Consider the following 21,355-nt stretch of genomic DNA (forward strand, 5'->3'; position numbering starts at 1 on the left):
CTGTGCATATACCGCTTCAGTTCAGGCTTCAAAAGTAGTTAGGAAATTGAAGGCATGTACTCATGAATAGGTTACGTTAGTTTGTAGTGTACATCACATCACATTACATTTGTCAGCTAGTTTTATGTTTGTTACATACAGCTGCTAAAGTGCAGCAAAGCAGCACTGAACGAAGCTACAAGTGTGCCTTTACGCATATATATACATTCTAAAGAGAAATGAGTGGTCCATTTACTAAGTGAACGTGTTGTCTCGAAAGAGAACACAATCTGAAGTAACGTCTTCTGGTCGGTGAAACTGACAGATCGTGCGCTGTGGTAGAGAAAAAAATATATGCATAAGTATCCTAAGGTTTATTTTATTGCTTTTCGTAAACGTAGTCAAAAACACCCAAAAGTCCCTCTTTTGTAACTCAATATTCTTTACATTATTAAGATGTACGAAACTGAAAATACGCAAGAAGCGCAACGTAGCGTAATCAATGATTATATAAAAAATATACGGCATAACATTGAAATCAGAGTGGAGTGATTTTATCGCCGCTTCTGGAAAGGGAGGCGGGGTAATCCCTGTACCATATTAAGCTGTCTATTTTGTAAACTTAATCTAGAAACTTTCTAACCTCCAAGTATGAACATACAGTGAACGGTTTCGAATAGATTCTTATACGATAGTAGTAGAGAAACGTCAAAAATAAACAAATTCTAGTAGTTGTATCCTCAAGATGAAGGTGCGTTCCGCTCACTCAACAAGGCGCACGAATCTTGACAGGTCCGCTGGAATAGTTCATGTATTAGACACAGAATTCTTTGCAGCATGCACTGCATGCCTCGCTGATATGATGTGCTCCAGCTCAAGCACCTGCAACCTTAATTATTTAGCCACGTGGTTCCTATAGTTAACACTATGACGTGCAAGTTATTTTTCTGTCAGTGGTGCGGCTGTGCAGCTTGTCATGCTGTTCTGCAAATTCGCGACCTTAAATTTTAAACAAAAGCTAGAATTTCTCGCGCACTTGTTGCACTGCCCTGCAGTTGGGATTAATTCGAAACAAACCACTTAGCGTAAAGAATTTTATCGTTGCAGACTCACCAGTTTCGATGGGCGAACCTCGGAAATGTAGCGGTAGACCGGAGACTGGAACGCCGTGGCCAAGTCCGACGCCATGTTCGCCAGAGGGCACCCAACGCGCAGGTCAGTCACCATTGTAGTGTACACCAACTCTGGCGTTGTGCCGGATTCTGGGAAAGCACAACCGTTGTTGGGCTTGATCGCATGTTGCATTTAATATCTTTCTTATGAAGACTGTGAAGGTTATGTTCTCCTGCAGCGAATTTGTTCTCTAAGAAATTAAATCTGTTTTAAAGTCATAGTGAATTATTGTTATGATGTTTATAATTATTTTGTCTCTTAGACTAAAGCGCGCCATGTCTTACCGCCTTCGTTCCAGCAGCCCGGACTTTACGACACGGATAGTGCAGCAAATAATGATGCTGGTATGAATAACTGAATAAATGTGGCGTAATGAAAAAAAAAATTGCGTTTTATCCAGCAGCTGCGAAGAACAATGTCCTCTTCTAACAACGGTAAACTTAGAGGAGTAAATTAACTTTCAGGGGCCTCTTGTTCCGGTTCAACGAAAAATTAAGCGCTCCACAATAAAAAACTTCTAATCAGGATTTTCCGGAAGGCGACTCAGATTTCCCGGGATAAGTGAAACTACGTGATAAGGCTATACAGAATAACGACCACAAAAGGGATCACCGCATGGAGTTGGTTTCTTTTTGAACGAGATGCAGACCCATCACCTGACTGTGTTTTGTTACTTGGAACCATTCTCTTTTATTCGCAGGTTTCCACCTTGCGATAACTGAAAACAATACGAGAAAAACTTTTTTCAGAAATTAAACATTGTCAGAGATCTCCATGCTTATACACCCGGTACAATCGCCGTTATTGCTTGCAACGAATTTAGCTGGACATTTTCACAAAAGAAGCAGCGGCTCTCACGTTTTAGCCGCAATTTGCTGACACCTTTTGGCGGGCACACGGAGATGACCAACATATTTATTTATTCAGTTCCATGGTGACAGCGCCGGTCCTCGCTCGAAAGAGCAGCTTGTGTGGCTTACACTTCAGGCTCACTTTGTTATCTTTTTTCAGATTGTTTCGCAAAATTTCATTTGCAACACGGCCAGCTTATGCAAGCGCTGAGAGGTACCGAGAAGAAAAGAAAGCAAAAACAAAGAACAACCGGAGCAAGCTAGTTTCATGAAAAACAGGACAAAAAAAAGTGAAGACCGCGAGAACTTTCTCTCCCCTGGTACGCTCGCTTAGACCGGAAGCTGCTCGCTCCATGAGCTGTGCGGCTCTGAACCTAGCGCATTACAGCGCGGGTGAAGCTCTTTCTGCCCCATCCGCCGGCAATCAGAGCGAATTTTGTTTGTGAGAACCGTGCGAGGGCGCTTCTTACATTCTTCTCCGCGAGCGCCTCTGCGGCGTAATTTCCAGCATTCACGGGCTCATTGTTACGTAGATGCGGCCGCGTTATACACCCCCGTTCCCTCTTCACTTGCTCCTCGTTTCGTACGGCAGTAATTACATCGTACTAGTGCTCTCGATCTCATCAAGGTTACGTCCTGCTAACATTTTCTTACTGTTTTTGCCTGTTTTGGCAAATTCATGCAGCCGTAGGGTTTTTTCCTGCATATGTTTCAAACGTTTCTGTGTCATAGGCAGTCCCTAATCTCCAGAAAAAAAAACATTGTCGGCTGCGTTTATATCTCGCTTGTTTTATTCTCCTTTCAACCCGTGCTATTCTACTTTCAGATTAGTTCTTTTGGTTTTATTTCTTCATACCATTCTGTTTTATCCCTTCTTTTCTGCTGGTCTGGTGGTCTGCTGGTCTGCTGGCGGTCTGCGTCCTGTGGATTAGGCTGTTCTTGACATGCCAGGGCTTACTATTTTCCAACAAACTTTGGAATCAGTTTTTAGAATTCCTGGAAAGTGTGGTATGCAAGAAAGTGCCCTCTGACTTTCTCACTTCAGCTTCAAAAATATGGGCGATACTACTGTACCTAGTATGAACAGCAGCGCGGTAAGTGCATTTCTTTCTTTCTCTTAAGCGTTTTAAATGGCATGTAAAAAAAAGCAGTTTCCAAACAGGGAAAATACGGAGCATTTGGATGGCCATATTCCTTGCGCACAATGTTATGTCTTTAAATTGTGACCACCTTTTTAGACAGAATAGATTTTAAATTGATGGTCACAAAGAATCACTAAAGGACCTACTGATTTCGAATATATTTCGGTTAAGAATTGTAAATATCTTTTCGTTGGCTTAGTTTATATGTGGAGTGTCAGATATGAAACAGTGATCTCACAGGGTGAATAATAATTGTTACAAGAAACGTGAAACAATTGATTACTCAAAAGCAAAAAGCTATTTAATACATGCGAAAAAAAGAATACGCTATAAGGGCCTTCTCTAATCAGGTATTTTAGCGAGGACCGGAGCTTAAATACAACCGTTCGCATTGCTTGCGTTTCTGTGCGAATTTTTTTTTTATTCTAGTCAGTGTGTTCTGCGATTGTGGTTTCCTCACAGCGTTATACATCGTAACATGAACAAAAATTTCGGTTAAAGCGAAGTAGCGAGGAAAGGGACCATGGTTGTACCTTGCAGTTTTGCTTCAGTCGTCTATTGCACTTGTGTTAAAACTGAAGTAAAAAACACTGCCTCTGTGCAACATCTAAAGCTCTCTTCCGTTTCTAACAGCGATCAAAATGAAGGATGTATCTTCTAAGGTGCTGTTTCTGTTTTAAATAAGCCCAAGCCAAAGAACAAAAGAAAATATTCATGGGGACACATCAGTTTCACCTTAAGTGTATGACGCGAAAGTGTCAATGGCGCCCTTCAGTTAGCTGTGGTCCTCTCTGCGCATCGCTGATTAGGAGACTGTCGGAAAAGACAAACAAGGCACTCATTTAGCATTCCTCGGCAGCTTAGGGGCAGCGTGTCTGCCGAGAGAGCCAAGGAGCACAGGTTCGATTCCCGTCTCGCCCCAATTTTCTTTTCAGTGCAAATAATTTAAATTCTTATATGTAACAACATTTCAGTCATGTTTTAACCTTATATTCACAATTTATGTGATTTTTTTATTCACTTATCAAATTCGCCGCTTCATGCATGACGTCACTACATTTTCGACGGATCCCCATTTTCTCGTACTGACGGGGCCGTCACCGGCACAGCCAGGTTCTCCGCTCAATAGGAGCCTTAATGATTTCGCGTTAATACATATCCTGTTACCTACGTTCTAGGCGTGTGCATGGCATCCTGTCGCATTGTTCCGAACTTCGCGTAAACCCTGCATGCGGCACGATTATCTAAGATAATTGCTGGGCGTGGGGTCATTTGGATGTATCGGAGGTGCACCTCCTAATGGAGAGTGGGAGTTATAACAGCTGCATTCGTTGGAACTAAAGAACTTCCGAAAGATGAAATAGCTTGATACCAGATTAGCACGTAAACCGCCGATTTTTAACCGTTTGCGCACAGCATTTCTGATTAGCTCACGTAAATAAAAACAAAACTGGAGCAAGGGGAAAAAAAGAAGATAGTTTAGCTACTTCATATTCATGAAAGCACTGCGCCTAGGCGCTTGCTTGAAAAAAAAGGAGCATGCTGGGCAGCTTTTTAGCCAAACTTGAATTCATACCTGCGTACGTAGCCCAAGCGATAGCTGTCGGATGCCAGCTTATTTATTTAAACATGCGAAACATGCCCTTCAACTAAATTAAGTATAAAACTATCGGACAAGAAAGCACACTGGAAGATTGCCTCACGTTTAGAACTGTCAGTTATATTCTTCGTTTCCAAAAATGAGTATCTTCGAGAGCTTGGTGAACGGGAACTCTCAATCTTCTTACATTTCGCCGCGAGTAACGTCGTAATAGTTGGTGTTACCTGTAGCATTTGTGACGTTGTATAGCTGCAGCGCCATCTGCGTGATGCCAGAACCGAAGCTGTCCAAGCTCGTGGTGACGTATTTTTTGTACTGGCTCCACGACCAGTGACTCAAGTCGTCCGGACCGGGCCATATGTCCACCGCTTGTGACGAGGAGCCTGCAGTGGTTCAACAGACAAGAATTTTTCCTAAATATTCTCAAATTGCAGGCTACAATTTGTACCAGTTTGACTTCTAAATTGTAAAGGGCCGTTTAACGCTACTATTAGGGCTTGCTAACCTTCAGTATCTTATTCGTTGTCCCTCAGGAGCTCACAAACATCACGGTCATGCTTCTGCGTTTCAGACAACAAAATCCTTATATTGGTTTTCTTTTCTGCGCGAAACATGAGACTAAGTTCTGAAGCCTATAACTGAAAAACGAAACTGAAGATATGTATTGAGCAGAGCTGTTGCGCATGACTAGCAGAGGGTCTTGATGATAGCTCACCTACTGATCTCAACTCTACAGCCTCAAGCAAGGTTACAGAACCAAGTGGACGCATCTCAGATGTACAGCAAGTACGTTCAACACTGTACACGAAAAGACATGGCTTTTAATCATGCAACATTTGTTTTATAAAAGTGGTAATAGGAGCATGGTGGAAAAAGCGCGTACAGACGAAGATGGTGTATGGTGCATCGCAAGGCACCATGCACCTAAACAAACTCGCCCAACTTTCTGCTCTACTCAGTGGTAATAGGAAGCTTAAACTTTTACTTATTCTGGTCACTAAATCATAAATATAAACAAACGTCGTTAGAGTAGGACGTGACAAATTGGCAAATTGAATTGGCTCTCAAGAAACGAATTAGACCTAATTCTTGAATATAATTAGAAACCTAAATAAGTCGCGTAGGGACATGATTATGGTAGTAGGATTTTGAGGATGAAGCACTGGCAACGCTTATTTAACCATTTAAAATATTCATAAGCGACTTGTTTTTTCCATCCATGTCCACTGGCTGCCAACGCAATAGCAGCCAACTGCGAGGGCTTGGCGGTAAGCATTCGGAAACGGTTTGTTATCTTACCGATCAGGATAGGTATGTCACATTTCGATTCGCCTTCAATCATTTCCAGTGGGGGTTTGGTGAGCACCGTGCCTGCACGAGAACAAAAAAAAACACAGTTCACGCCAATCTAGCATTGAGTGCTTGCGCTCTGATGCGCAATTTGGGACCAACTGAGTGGTCAAGATAGAGTTGTGAACCTTCTCTGCGTAACTCAAATGTTTAAGAGAATCCCCAAGGTGAAGTATATTTGTGATAAGGTAGTACTTACTCAGTGGACTCCACCTAAGCGCAGCCATGCTGCTACAAAGGAAAACTAAAGAGATTTCTCAGCAACCTCGTAGTTAAAGAAAAATTAGTCCTGGCCCGCGGATTGAACTCGGGACAGCTTCACCGGAGAAGTCGCTCTACACCGCTTCACCGGGAAAGTCCCTCTATCAACTGAGCTAACCGGGACGGCAAGCTTATTGTAGGGCGAGAGCGAATCGATCAGTAACTTCTAGTAGGAACATTGTTGGTCAAATTCTTAGGGGAACCCCCAGTGTGTAGTAGACTGTAATAAGGAAATAATTACTTATTGGCATCCACCCAAGCGCCGCCATACGGCTATAAAGGAAAGCTTTCCTTTGTAGCCATGGGGCTGCGCTTGGGTGAATGCCACTGAGTAATTACTACCTTATTACTTCTCTGCTTAAATTTAGCTGGTTAGTAGAAATCCTCCTTTCCAGTTTCTTGAAATCTTCACACTGCTTCAATGGTTTCCACGTCCAGAATGAATATATTTCGCATCAATTATTTCGTCTAGTAGCTCGCTTCCTATATTGTCATCATATTTTCACTCCTGTCTTATTTCTCAACCTATATTCTCTGGTGTGCTAAACGGCTGTAGAAAAAAAAGTTTTTTCGCCATTTGCTCGTAAAAACAGGTGGTGCCGGATGGATAGTTAAAATGCTGCAGTAGACCTGCTCGCGACGGAGTTTATCTGTATCATAAAATACCTCGCAGACCTGATGCATCGCTTAATATCAAAACCTTACAGAAGTCTCAGCGTCTGTGTGTTGCTACCTAGCACTCAAAATATAGATCATTTTGTTGAAGGACAATTTCGCGCTGCATAAATAGCGCCAAAACTTCTTCATTATTATTAGAATGGTAAGGCTTGCCACGGGCAAAGATGCGCCTAAAGAGAGAGCATTCAAACTGAGTCATTGTAGGACGTTAGCCACAAGTAGCATATACTCCGAGCCCTTAAGACCTGGGCCTACTTTCTCAGCAGGTTTTTGTCTTCAGAGGCAGAGGAACCAAATGTTACTCCAAACTCATTACGTACAGTCCGCCGTGATGCTCAAATGACGGATTTCTGCGCCGGTTTGCTGCATGGGAAAGACGTCTAATCCACGATACTTCGCGCTAGAAAAAAAAAAAAACGCTCATCTGAAATGTCTTCTCCGAGTGGAGTTCGAGAGAGCGGGCACACCGGATCAAACGGCACCGCAGCGCCATCTTCGGGCCTTTATGGCCTTGCTCACCGTCCACGACGAGAAACTGCTCCGGAAAGATCCCCTGAATGGGCAGGTCGTTCTGGTCTCTGATCCTGAACGATGGGTCGTCTTTGCCCAAGTGGGCCTTGATGACGTCATGGCCACTGAGGGCACGCAGGCAGGTAGCATTTGAACAGCCCGAACGCTGCTGGAAGAAGGCCTTGTTATGCTTGGCCACCTGCAACAGCAAAAACAAGTACAGAAAAAAAGGAATTCTAAAAAAAAGAACTAGCGATAGATCCTTGGAGTGGACGATCGCATTTCTCACAATTTAGTAGCAATATATTTCCGTGAAAAGCGCTTTCCTCAATTGCGACACTAAAACATATCTTGCAACACGTCTAGTAAAGAGCCAAACACTAAGATAATTGCGTTCTGCCTAAACAGAGATCTCTGTCGGGAAGTAAGAAAATTGGCAACATTCAAGCTGTCATATAATGTGCTTAATTCAGAGAGAGCTAGCCTGCATGGGCTTTTTAGGCTGTAGGGTTTTTTGTGGTTAATGTGGCCTTTGCGAACGCCATCTTTGCTACAATGCAGGCTACACGGACTCGCTTTACCCGCCCGGCTCCCATTGCGCTTTCCCTCACCCCCTCCCTCAGCCCAAGACGTCCGTGCTACGAGCTGCACGCGCCTCCGAGCTTACGCTCTCATCCGGTTTTCTAAGGTCACGTGTTGTCAAATGCGGATGGTGTCCGATACACAGCTCTTGTGGCAGAACAGGAAGGAAAGGGGGAGGGGGAGCACTAAATCAGAGAGGTAGACGACAAGCGCTTGCAAATTCCTTGAGATTCGCATCTGGCTTACTTATGCGTCGCGAGCGTTTTTCGGCTGGAACTAATTTTCGACAGATGGTGTGATTTCCAAACATTGCTTGTGCATTGTGCTTCTGCTAGCGAGAGAAGTCGGCAGAGGATAAACTAAAGTAACCAGGCAAAAAAAGGTATATTTTGACATCTAAAAGGAGGCACAGACATAAGCCTCTCCGGCAAGACAGCGATTGCAGGGTTGTTTGCTTTGGCCGCACTTTGAGCGGTCGCACTCTGTTGATCGTTTGCAGCAAAGGTTTATTTGATTTGAAATCCTGAGGCTTAAGCACATAATACAAACCAACAGCACTAATATTGTCACTTGCCGCTATGCGTTACAAGACATATACTGAGAAAACAGAGTGCAAACAATTACATAAAGCAATCCAATATCCACAAAAAAGAAAAAGACTGTACATAGGTAGAAGTTGTTCAACGTTTCACTTTCATTACTGGGTGCATTGAAATTTATCGAGAAAACAAAGAAATTAATAAGGTGAGAAGCTGCGTACTACTGCTTGTAAGGGCAGTAATCTGAATTTGCTTTCATGCATGTTCATCTTCTAGCAGGTGGACTTGGCAGGAGGAGATGAATCCTACCAATGATCCTTGTTTACTCGTTTACTCGTTTTCGAGGTTCAAATTTATTTCCAGGTGCGATTTTTTGGTGATACACGTAAATAGCATGTTATTCCTTTGCGTTGTAAAAATGTGCAAGGCCTCGAGAAATGTTTCCTGCATACCATGTGGCCTCCACTCAATGTTCCGTCGAAAAATGCACATTATCTCAAATGCAAACTTTGACACTGCTCAGACGCATTTCAACGTTTCTGTTCCATGCCTGAAAAAAACAAACTAAATGTCAAACAGGCGTTATATAATGGCAGGTGCTTTGCCACGTACCACGTACTCTCGATTGCTCTAGCAACCGGTCTCTGGCCTGCCCCAAGAAGGGACCGGCACTTATAGTTCAATACCTGCGCGTAGGTTCTGTTGAGGACGGACGATGGCCCGTCGAGCCACGCAGCCTGGAAGAGTCGACCCCATCCCGTCCGGGGGGAGGCAGCGAGAACGGCGAGCGCCAGGGAGGCCCCAGCGTCCGTGCCCACAACCGTCACCTGAGCCGAGTTTAAAGGGGGCAAAGAAGTGAGAAAGGTTGCACAGCTTTCTTTTCTGTAGTCTCGGTTTTTATTACCTGCAAAGTATCTCCTACTACTGAGGAGAACTTTAACACTTGAAGCACTGTAAGCAACATGCATGCCAACGGCCACGCTCAGTGAAGGTGGGTCATTAAAGCAACAATAGAAACTATGGGAAACTGCTGCGTTAAGTTGGATGGTTCTGGGAAACAGACATTGTCTATAACTTTGAGGGATAACGGGGAGAGTCAACAAGGTGGGGGCATACCACAGAGAAACGCTGATAATTAGAAGTACGGGCACAAAAATTACGACCTTTTGAAACTAGTTCCTGCAGCTAGGGTGACGAAACGTTTTCTTAGTTCATTTAAGAAGTGTAACAATATGCTGCATCTACGGAAAAAGAGCACGACGTTCCTTTGTGCTTACGCAGCGAGAGTAGCTCTCTTCATGACGGCGCACAGAGGGCACGCACCTTGTTGGGGTCCCCTCCGAGGGCACGAATGTTGTCGCGCACCCACGTCAGTGCGAGTGCGGCGTCCCACAGGCCGTGGTTGACATCCGGCCCAAGCGCTGCGAGCGCCAGGAAACCCAGCGGCCCGAGGCGATAGTTGAAGCTGACCAGAACAGCGTTGGCAGCACGTGACAGCTTCCCCGAGGGGCTCAGGCCAGGCTGGTGGCCCGATCCGAGCTGGAGGAAACCACCGTGGATCCACACCAGCACGTCTAGGCCGGCCTGAGATTATGGAGTAGAAAACAGGGGTCGAAATATTTCCACGGGCAACCGTGTTTCCTGATGAGGCGGAATTTTAAATGAAGAATAAAAAGGAGCAAACGCCGTCAATTCCGACAGAAGATACAGAGCCTTATGCAAAAAAAAACACCAGGGAATTTAATGAACTCAGGCACTGCTTGTTACCCGAGACTTGAACGTTAGCGATATAGCAACAAAAAAGAGGGAGACAGAGAAAGGACGCATAAAATATAAAATTTCAAAACGTGGAAAACGGTCTCCTTGAGGAGCTCGCATAGCATTGACAAGACGCAGAAAGCGAGAAAAGGTCAGTAAGTGAGTTGCCGAGTGAGGTCACACATTTTTCTGAGGAACTCAGGATAACAAAGAAAATGCGGAGCAGATCATATTAATGAATTTCAATTCGTAATCATGCCGAACAAAACACTTGCTGCAGGTTTCTTCAAGAAAACGCAATTCCTTACTTGTTCTGCCCAGTTTACTTCCACGATGAAACCTAACAAATGACTATTTGCTTGACTAACTACAACCAAAGCATACAACCTATTCTGTCAAGGAAATATGCTTTTTCCTGCCTATTTTCCTTCGTTCTGTCACTCATGTTCCTTCAATTTCAAAACGACGTTATTCTAAAGGACTGGCGGTAGTTTTCACTTACACTTTTCTGGTAATACATGAAGCAAAGAGCGATAGTTTTCAGGTATTTTAATTTTTACATCCTTCTGATTTAAATAGATGCGAAACGGTTGACATAAGTTGTAAGACATTTGTAATATAACCAGTGTTCGCACGCCTTTGTGACGCAACAAATTGCATTCATAATATGAATGTTGGAGACGCGAATGAGCGATGCGCTTTTACGTTGCCACACAGCACGCAACTTCATAATAAAGCCTTCACAAATTTTCTTTTCATCTGCGCTATCTCAACACAGCAGCCCTGAAATGGCATCCCGGGGGACTCTTTCTTCGATCGAGCTGGGAGGCAGAGAGGCTTCAGCGTTGGTTGATCGAAACCGGCGTTCGAGTGTGGAGGGGCAGCATGCCTGCCATCCGACTAACTGGCTACACCTAAGAGGAAGCACAGAGGGGAGAGGGTGTGCAGAGGGTAGGCAGGGGACGCAGCTCTGAGGCTGCAACTATGCTCAAGGTCCGAAGAATTAACGTTCAATTTCCAGTTCATCAGTGCAGAACGGATGAAGCCACCCTCGAAGAAACAGAAGGCAGCCAACAAGCATGGACACACATAAAAACGAGAGAAAAACCGAGGTCATGCGAAGCAACTCAGAAGTAGCTGTAGATATAGATGTGTGCAAAAGGAATGGGTATAGACGAAGACGAGTGCTGGAAGGGTCGGAGCATCCACGCCTGCCGCGGAGGAAAGCAGTCGCCCGTCACACAGGGAGGACATTTTTGGTCGGCAGTACATCCTTTAAATCGACCGTGGGCTTCCTCTCACTCCCAGCGTGGAGACTCCCTTCCTCCAGTCGCTGACCTGCGGAGGGAACGCGCCGGACACTCGCGACACACTCCCGGGCTCATCGATCTTCCTAGCGGGGGCCGCTTCTGGGCCGTGGTTTCGCTGCGAGCCCTCCCTTAGTTCTTCCTTTATGTTTTCACATATTTCTTCTTCCACGAAGATCCCTGTGTGTTAGGATTGTTTGTTGTATGTCCGCTCGCGTGCTTTATGCTGCCGACACGGAAGAGTAAGAAAGGACAGCGCGTCCTTCGCTTTTTTAGTGCAGCGCTATGGTAAAAAATGGTCTATGTATAAGCGTGACTGCGTTAGTAACTCTTCAACTCCATGGTAAACGGAGAAAAAGACCAAACCTAAGCGGCTTTTAAGTGAGCGGCTAAGAACAATTTCGCTCCTATTTTCCCATGTACTCGAATTCAGCACAACACTTGAGGTCAGGTAGGACATCTCCAAGGACACCTGCCCTCAAAGACACGTGTCTTTGAGGACAGCGCGGTTGTGTGCATCCTTTCGCTGAACCCTCCCTTAATGGCTGCGCTGCGTTCTACTTTTCGCAGCCATGAATCCCTAACTAGCCAGGTCAGCCACACTCACTATCCAGAACAGTGGTGCCTTATGACTATTTAGTTAAGGTACCGGAGTACCAGAAAAAGATGCTATGTAATAGTTCTGGAAGTGTTAAGCACGTGTGCTACTTAGAACATAAATTTTTCCCTCTATGCTTAACTGCTGTGGACTCACAATACACAAACCTTAATTTTAACACCAGCACGACTGCATCTTCGCGAAAAAAGTGTTACTGAGGTAAATTAATTGTCCATTGATAACAGATCCGCTCGTACGAGTAAACGCTCCATAGTCCGGTCTTGTGGCAATGTCTCATCAAGTCCTGCTTTAATATCACAAGTGTTAAGCGAAAGGCCGCACCTGTACACACCTCATTGCAAATATTGTTTTCTTCGAGGACACCAGTGAAAGTACAAAGTAAACTGTTGTTTGCCCAAACATCGTTCTCTTCCTTATGTCTTGAGAAGACAAATGATCAAGCTAGCTTTTGCGTACTTTAAGCGAAAAAGGCGTGCACTGCTGAAAGCGTTTCTTTGATTGCCACATTTCTTCGTCTCCATGCTTTCCTATATTTCTTCGTCATATTGTCACGTAGGGGCGACGGCAGTCGAAGCAGCGAAGAATACGGACAAAAGGGTCTTCTAAAAGAAAGCTGTTTATTGGGCTGACTTGCAGCCAAAATGGACTGAATCACTCGGCGGCGGCGAAGCGACTAGCGTGCTCGGCGGTCGTCGAACAGAATGCCCGCCGCTGTCGGCCGTGCTCAATTTAAAGCTGATAGCGAACATTCGAGATAAAGGGCGCAAAGTTACTAGAACATTCCGGAACAACGTAGAATCAGCTTTGCCTGGCTGCGATCAATCGAGATAAATCTAGTCGCGTCTTGCGTCGCAAACAAAGTGATAAGGTGGTGTCGCGGCAGATTTGAAAAACGAATAAACACTGCAAATATTCGCGGCATTATACAAGGTTTGAGTTATGACGCATGAACATAATACCTGTTTAAGAGTAGCACATATACTTTCCTTGACATTATGTTTGTCTTTGTGGTTTGCATAAGAGTACCACGAGCTCACCAGTAAATCTTACAGATGACAGACAGCGAAAGGAAATATTCGGCGCTTTATCTTATTCGAACTAAGTTTTTGTTTACTACCTATTTATTATATTTTCGTATAAAAATAATAATAAAGTGTATCTTTGCCATTGTGCTCAATGTTTCATCTGTTTCTTTATCGAAAAATACCTAAAGAGTCTGATCAAAACGCCTTCCATATTTCAACCACTTCTTAATATTCAACCCCCTGAGTAGCTTTCTTTTTCCCACTTGACTAAGCTGAATCAGTCCACGTGCAGTTTACCGTTCAATTCGAGGCCACAAATTCGAACTCATAGTCGTGTATTTAGTGTCCGCACGCGACGTACCCTTCAGCTAAAGTGCAGGGGAAAGCAGTGGGAGCTGCTGGAACGAAGACCATCGATTACTCAGACCACTAAACCAGTATCTCTGTGGCTTGGGTTAGGGAAAGAGCTTTGTATAAAAAAAGGACACACCACAATGAGATTTTTCTTTCCAACCAATGCGGGAGCCGAGGAATGAGCCGCACAAAGCGGCCCATGTTTCGCCTAATGGCGACCACGGAAAATCTACTTTACCGCATTCGCATCAGCTGCTTCGAACGTCCTTCGTCTTCAGACTTCGGCGACAGCGCCAGCACGGGCCGAGCATAAGCGTTTCGCCAAATGTCGTAAATCTGCGCCGTCTCAGTAAAGCCGCACAATCGAAGGAAGAATAAGGGCGTCCACGAAGCCGCTGCAAATGACTCGTAAGAGGGCCATTTCGTAATGCCCCGTCGGCGACGGTCGGGAAGAGGAGGAGAAATCCGGCTTTTGTGGAGAAGCTCTCGGCGGACGCTGTATCGAGAGAGGAGGCCGCTTTCCCGCAAGAGTTCCTACAAATGGGACAGTAAAACCCAGCGCTCGTTGGATATCTGCCGCGGGGGTTGCGCAAGGCATCCGTGTCGCGAGGCCATTCTGAAGATCGATACTTGTAATGCACGCTTGTACGGGCGTGACGACCTTGCTCTACGCATATAGAAAAAAAAACGAATAAGGAAAAAAAATGGAGAACAATCCCGACGTCTGGTTTCAAACGCGCCCGTCTGAGGAAATTGTCGTTACTCCCCGAAGCTGGAAGCGATGACTATTCTGAATTCGGTGAACCGTACCAGCCGCTATTTTTTTTCTTCAGACGCTGACTAGAGTTCTGCGCGTCTGAAGGAGAGAGGCGAGCCAAGATTAATTTTAAGGTATTGTCGCGGCTGAACGGGCAGAACTTTTCATTGCGTCTTTAAAGTGATTTTCAATTTGACTGCGTTGTAAATGGGATGGGTGCGCGGAGCGGCCTGCACCGTGACACTCTCAATCACCATTCCTGCTTCAGCATCAAAGAATTCAGGAACTCGAATGTCTTAGTTTCTTACGCTCATATGGGTTTTGGCTCTGTAATAGAATAGTATTCTTCGTTTGCCTCTACACTGCATGTGTCTGTCATAATTTGTTTATCGTTCATCCGACACTTAAAACGCCGAAGCTTGTTATTGTCATTCATTGAGGAAGCGTTTCTGGAAAAAAAATGATCTTTTTTCATTTCACAGAAACTTTCTCATTCCAAAACAAAAATAAAATTAAAAGAAATAAGATGATTTTTTCTGTCTTCCAGTCGCCTGTCTTATTCAGTGTCTCTGTTCTCTTTCATTACATCATAAAACCAACAAAAAACCATAAAAGACGGCCACATAAATTTTAACTTTAGTTAAAGCACCTCCTCTTCATCGAGCTTCTTGTTTGATGGTGAAGTTTTAAAAGCGTGTAGTATGGGAGTATAAAGCTCCGTTTTGGATTAATTTAGAACACTTGGGATTCGCCAACGATATCTGACGTCGCGAAGCACACAGGAATTTTTTTCTCATTTCGCCTCAATTAAAATGCGCTTCTCGCGGCTAGCATTTGATCCCGCCAACTTGAGATTACCAGCCGAACACCGAAGATACTGAGTAGCCGCGGTGGATATAAATTACCATAGGAATGTTTGCGCAACTTTGCACAAAGTGTCACAGGACCTTTGTGCTAAGGCGGCATTCTCCTCATCAAGTGCACGCTATTTACGATCTCACCGTTTGTTATCAGCTATAAGTATGTTGTAGGCTTAACAACTCGAGAAGTGTTTATTAACATCACTACACGAAACAATGGCTTATAGCAGTAGTTTCTGAACACACACTAACCAAGCAAAAAAAAAGAAATTCAATGACCTGACACTACTCACGAGAAAAGGTTAAAAAGCATTACATAACCGGTTCTTATCTTGCTCCAAGTTGGGCATATATAGTACCAAGCTTTGTTCTTTTGCAAATGAAAACATTGTTTTACAGGAAACACAAAATATGTGCGAATTCTCATAGTAATGTGCAGGGCACCCAAAATACATTTGCGGCAGAGGCTACGTCTGCACATACCTAGACTATTAACCAAGAGCTCGCTGCTGGACAGATGTACGCTCATTTCAGGCGCCAACGGAAATCCTCCTGAGTCCCCTAACGCTCAGCGGTGAAGCAAGAAAAATGGCGTCACGGTGCTATTACTACCGTAGCGCTATTGAACCGCGCAGCTCTGCTAGGAAAATGGCGCCACCGCGGGGGATTCCGGGTAGGTCTGGGGCTGTAGCATTCTTCGTAATTACGCAGGCAGGCCGCTCATGGGGCGCCGAAAGCGCGCTATTCGAGACGGTGTTCCGGCGACCACGGCCTCAGATGGCTCCCCCGTGACGCCGCAACGAAACGCGAACAATTTGTTTACGTCCCTCGTAGCTCCCAGCGGCGCAGTGAGCGAGAGCATCATTCTTCATAAGCTCGCACGCGCGGACGCTAATTTGCTCCCTCGTTTTGCCCTTTGCTAGCGTTGACCGACAACACACTAACTAACATTTTGCGTGTAAACGGAAGGAATACTACGAAGCGTGAAGCAGTAAAGAAGGCTAGAATTGTCCGTACTTTTGCATATGTTTTGGGAATAATGACTTGGTTATGTGCATGGCGTGCCCGTGAAGCACAAACTACTAGTACATCAGACAATGAGAGCCCAAGAGCTTGAATGGCGTCCGTTAGCTGTTTTGCCACTCATTGAATTGTTTTTTCATTAGTAAGCAGCCCATGCGATATTAACTGACTGAGAAGCAGAAACAACACCTATATCTTGAGCATGTTTACAACTGAGCCAGATTGATTTCATCCTACTGAGTAAATGCATTTCTCAAGTGCTTCGGTGCCTGGAGCATGTTTTGCTGGTGAACAGGGCGCATTACAGGAAGACATTCATTAGAAATTTGCTATGCGTTTTTCACGTTGGCCTGGTTTGTATACTGCCCCCTCTAGTTATTTTGCTTTCATTTTTCTTTTCTTCGCTTCTGTGCAAATATCTGTGTGATTCTTCAGTAAACTCAATTTGCGTGTATAGCGCATGTTTTCTGTAATCTTTAACACCGAGAGCTATTTCTATAGCGTTTCAGTAGCGGCGGGCACTGCACAATCCATTTTAGTCGGCTAAACACGAGATTGCGCTGCGTCCTCTTAACACTCGAGGATGCTGTAGATATGCTTATCCACGCAGAAACGCTGTTACACCATTAGGCTGATAGCTGTAGTTATGCGGAGATATAAGTTACACTTGTGGCATTTCACGCTCTGTCTGCTCTGCACAAGTGGACGCCGAAGATGTTTTTGCACGTCAGCTTGCTCAGGAGCGAGTGCTTAGTCGCCATCGGTGTTATGGTGTCGGTAGTGGTGGTGGTTACGGCGGAGGTAGCGCCGTGTCTCATGACCTACAAGCGCGCACCCACTACTTTAACGCGGAATCGGTATTTACCTTGTCTTCGGGACACCCCACCTCTTGAGATGTATTGTACACATTCGCAACCACTAAATTAAGAAGACATATCAACCAGAACTGATGATAGCAGCGTTTTAGTAGCATTGATGCTCTCGCTTGTCGTATTGCCGAAACAAACAAAAAACTAGCAGCGGCAACGACAACAAGCAGCTCTCTGAGTTCCGCCACTTGTCTAGGAATTGCAAACCCGTTATTATTTTATTTTCTTCCTCCTTTGCTGTGTATTAAAGTGTTTTGGTTTCAATCCTCACGAACTAGCCCATTCAGCGGTTATTCGGCCATTACTGAGGCTCCAGACTCACCGTTGCGTCGATGCGCGGCGTCCACACGTTGAGGAAGAGGCAGTCCTCGGATCCCTCGAACTTCTTGGTGACCGGGTTAGCCTGCAGGCAGGGCGAACCGAAGTGCTCGGCGCGGCGGCCCTCAACGCATGACTGCGCACTGCTGGGCTGAGGCTTTCTCCAGCGCCGCTCGCCTACTGGTGCCTCAGCGTAGCGGAGGGCCTGCGACCAATCAAATGGAGGCGCCACAGTTGACTTTATCACTTGTAGACGCCGTACGCGACTTTCGGTGCGACCTTATCTTTTCTTTTTGTCCCTGCATGGTAAATATACCCACACAATAGTGACCCGCTTACATAGACTCTCACTAATAGAAACTGCATGGGTTTATCGTATGAAAGTAAGCATTGGCCCCCTCTCCCAGAACTCAAGTAATTATTACAGCGACGGCTGGACGTGGAAGTCCGCCCGCGATCGCGTGACCGGCACCTGAACGTAGAGTTTCGCTCCATGATCTCCAGTGATGACGGTGATTAAGAGTAGCAGTCCTCCGTGATGAGGTGATCGCCCCATAAATGTGGGCCGTGCCTCACGCATCGTGCGACCTTCGTTGTTATCGGGTGGTGTGTAAGATCGTGACGTCACCGAATATTTCGAAATTCTTTTCGGATGCTTTTTTGCGCGAGTGTGTAGGAATTAAGGCGCGGTAGTAGGCCTACGTTCGTTGCACTCGTGGGCCGTACAGTGAAAGACAAATTAATGATTTGATGAAAGTGGCAGACATATAACATAGCCGGCAACACCCAAGGTTGGTCCAGCTGAGTTTTCGCCACTAGCGCAGCCTATAGCGTAAGCGTAGCCAATATTTTTGTTTCGTTTAAAATTCTCGGAAAACGCGTGAAAAATTGGAGGGGACACTCAAGCTCCGCAGTAAGGGCATGCCTCGATGGCCTTAATTTGTTAATGTCCTATATGCAGAATTAGTTATTTCAATTTTAAATTCATGAATCCCTCGAAATCCTCATACCGCTCCTGGCAGAGTGGTGCAGCTGTCAAGCAGTGCGCCACTTCCCCGCGACGGCAGATGCTGCCACCGGCGGGACTTGTGCGACCTAGGTTTCTCTTCCCGAGGAGCCTCTCGCGACCAATCATTAATTGAATTGCCAACTGCCACCGTGGTCAGTTTGCTCACAATGCGGTGGGCAGGTTGTAATGATGCGTTAAGGTCACGTGACCAAGAGGGCCTACCTAGGTTTCTCCGAGGACTTTTCGCTCACAGCACCTACACTGACGGCCACGCCTCTTTTGTGCAGAACGCTAGCTTTAGAGCTATCTCTTTAACATTGCTCCAGTATCTGTGAGGCTGCATTATAGGTAGCATTGTAAGAGCAGACATTTTCCACAAAGTAACCAGCGCCGTCCACAACTGAAGCTTGTAAAGGAGAATTGGGGACATTTTTAGTGCAGTTTAACGGTTAGCTGCTGGAAATGGCAGAAAACAAGCGTATATCTCAGTTCAGGAGCCGCTTTCCTCATTACTGGGCACAGATAACGTTGTCGCTTCACTCCAGCACAGTTCACAGAGAGGAGAATGGTGAGTTATACGCCAGCCCCTAATTTTGCATGCATTGTTTCCTGTTGAAACGTATGCCGAACCCGAAAGTCGCAGGAAAATATTTTATTAAAAACATAATTAATCAATCCCACTATCGAAAGGGGTTCTGAACTGCCAACAGGGATCTTTTTTCATTGCTTATGCTGATATTCTAAAACTTTTTCATGGTTCTTTAAAAAACTTTGCGCATATCAGCGCATGGACATTTTTAATGTATCTTTATGCGCTATTTAGTTATCGTTCTGAAAGTTAGGAGAAGAAAAAGAGAATTTTGACTGAACAAAACTATTTGAAACAAAATTGCTTATCGAGAGTTTTGGTTGTGTTATCTTTTCTTGTAAGAATATATTTACTTATATCTCTTGGCCAAACCCCTAGGTAAATAAGAGAGCGCAACATGCCTTATCATTACAATGCAACCTCCGAAGCCGATTACGCCTAGCAAGATCAAGAACAGACAATTTATGTTGAGTCGTTTAGCAGCGGGCAGTCGTTACACAGCCCACAATAAAAAGAAAGCTCTAAGCGCTCAGTGGTGAAGCCACCGTAATACGTACGAGACCGGAGGGCTCTCGTCGATTTAGAAAATTGCGCATTTCACAATCGCCGCAGCCGAGACACTATAAATCATGAGACCCTCGCACACTGCAGTTTTTCTACCGGCGGGAAAAGGGGGGGGGGGGGGGGGGCTTCGCTAATCAAATATTCTGGCATCGAAATATTGGGAGTTTCGGGAACCATGCTCTGCGTTCGCGGTATCATTTCTTCCCGCCCTGAGAGCAGCCAGAATACGGCTCTTCTATTTCGTTTTGTTCCACCTTTCGGCTATAGCGGGCGTATTTCCAACCGCTTTCTGTTCACCGGTAACATTTAAGAGAACGCATTCGTACTCCACTATTTTCGTTGCTGCAAAGTTTGAATATTACCTATATTTGCTGAAGCGTAGGCACAAAAACAAACAAGTATGCACAGCGATTGCGCGCGGCCGCAATCTCTTCGAGCATCGCAGAGAAAACATTCCGACACGACCCTGCGTAGCCGGCAGGGCGGCGTAAACAACTCCACACAAATAAGAACAAACAGTAAGGGGTTTAAAAATGGCTCGCAGAGCACCACTGTTCCCTATCGAAGAGCGACGAAATAGCATAAGCGAAGTCGACGGCAGCACAATGCGATTGGAAATTGCCTCTTGCCCAGAATCGCGGAGGCGCTGCTTTTGTTTGGGCACAGCGCTGGCTGTGGCATTGTTTAGTTGCAGTTCTTGTGCAGATTTTCTCTCTTTTTTCTCGTGATCGGTTCTATTTCACTCTAGAAATAGTGCTGTTAGTTCTTCGTGACTTGTGCAAAATGTTTTGGCTTTTTAGCTCGTGAAATTGAAGTAAAATTGAACTTTTAGGCGCAAGATTGCGCTGAATGTTGGTACGCAAGGCTGTGCGCACTCGTACGCGTATATCGCTCGTAGGCGCTCGCCGCTAATCGGAGACTGCTCCTGCTGCGAAAAAAAAAATAACAGCGTATTTTTTTGTCAGAAAGGAGTCCATTTTGTTTATGTTCTTGGGTCGCGAAAACAGCTATGTGGCGTCCAAAAACTGGAAAGTTCAGTTTTTTCGGCCAGGAGTGTTGATTCGTTGCAAAAAATTATGAGTGACGTGTAGCAAAACAAATTTTAAAGAGTACTTCTAGATGCAACAGACAAATAAATAAATAAATGAATAGGGAGCATATATCTGCTCTAGCAGGAAGAAATGAAGACATTCCGTGCCTATGACAAGTTCTCTTACGGTACTTAGCAGCATGCATATGTCATACTTCTAAATTTCCATTAGGCCAAGGGCATACGAAACACATATGCCTATAGAAAACTACTCTACATACGTATATGAAGTATGAGATCTAAGGCGACCGCAGTCTGGCAGAAGCCCGGTTAATTGGGAAGATATGGGAGAAGGGCTTTTCCTTCTATGGGCGTAGTTATGATGATTACGTTAATGGTAAGAAAGGCGTGACGGCTGCTGCAAGCTCCCATCACTTTTCTCTGCGCCTGTACCTATGTTGGAATGAACTCCAAAGTGAAATGTTTGCTCGGATGCTCACGGATTGGATTCACTCGGATCTGACAACGCGCAGGCTGATAAATATTTTTCCCTAATGCGAAAGAGAAGTATGATCTTTCAAAAAAAAATATTTCGCTGCCTGGGGCAC

General features: G+C 45.1%; 1 protein-coding gene and 1 long non-coding RNA gene across 2 annotated transcripts in view; one reads left to right on the forward strand and one right to left on the reverse strand.

The window, feature by feature from the left end:
• Positions 1-9,475, forward strand: part of LOC144128535 (uncharacterized) — a 148,934-nt gene extending 139,459 nt beyond the window's left edge. Inside the window, exons 2-3 of the long non-coding RNA XR_013313799.1 lie at positions 1,087-1,194; positions 9,362-9,475. This is a non-coding gene — a long non-coding RNA (uncharacterized LOC144128535). The remainder of the gene's footprint in view (positions 1-1,086; positions 1,195-9,361) is intronic.
• LOC144128534 (para-nitrobenzyl esterase-like) overlaps positions 1-21,355 on the reverse strand; it is a 47,482-nt gene that overhangs the window by 3,211 nt on the left and 22,916 nt on the right. The window contains exons 3-9 of the mRNA XM_077661987.1: positions 17,560-17,760; positions 9,989-10,249; positions 9,352-9,492; positions 7,554-7,743; positions 6,045-6,116; positions 4,970-5,128; positions 1,093-1,241 (exon numbers count right to left, since the gene is read on the reverse strand). Coding sequence (XP_077518113.1) covers positions 1,093-1,241; positions 4,970-5,128; positions 6,045-6,116; positions 7,554-7,743; positions 9,352-9,492; positions 9,989-10,249; positions 17,560-17,760 — 1,173 coding nt within the window. The remainder of the gene's footprint in view (positions 1-1,092; positions 1,242-4,969; positions 5,129-6,044; positions 6,117-7,553; positions 7,744-9,351; positions 9,493-9,988; positions 10,250-17,559; positions 17,761-21,355) is intronic.

The sequence above is a fragment of the Amblyomma americanum genome, chromosome 4 (assembly GCF_052857255.1).
Source record: "Amblyomma americanum isolate KBUSLIRL-KWMA chromosome 4, ASM5285725v1, whole genome shotgun sequence".
Taxonomy (NCBI): domain Eukaryota; kingdom Metazoa; phylum Arthropoda; class Arachnida; order Ixodida; family Ixodidae; genus Amblyomma; species Amblyomma americanum.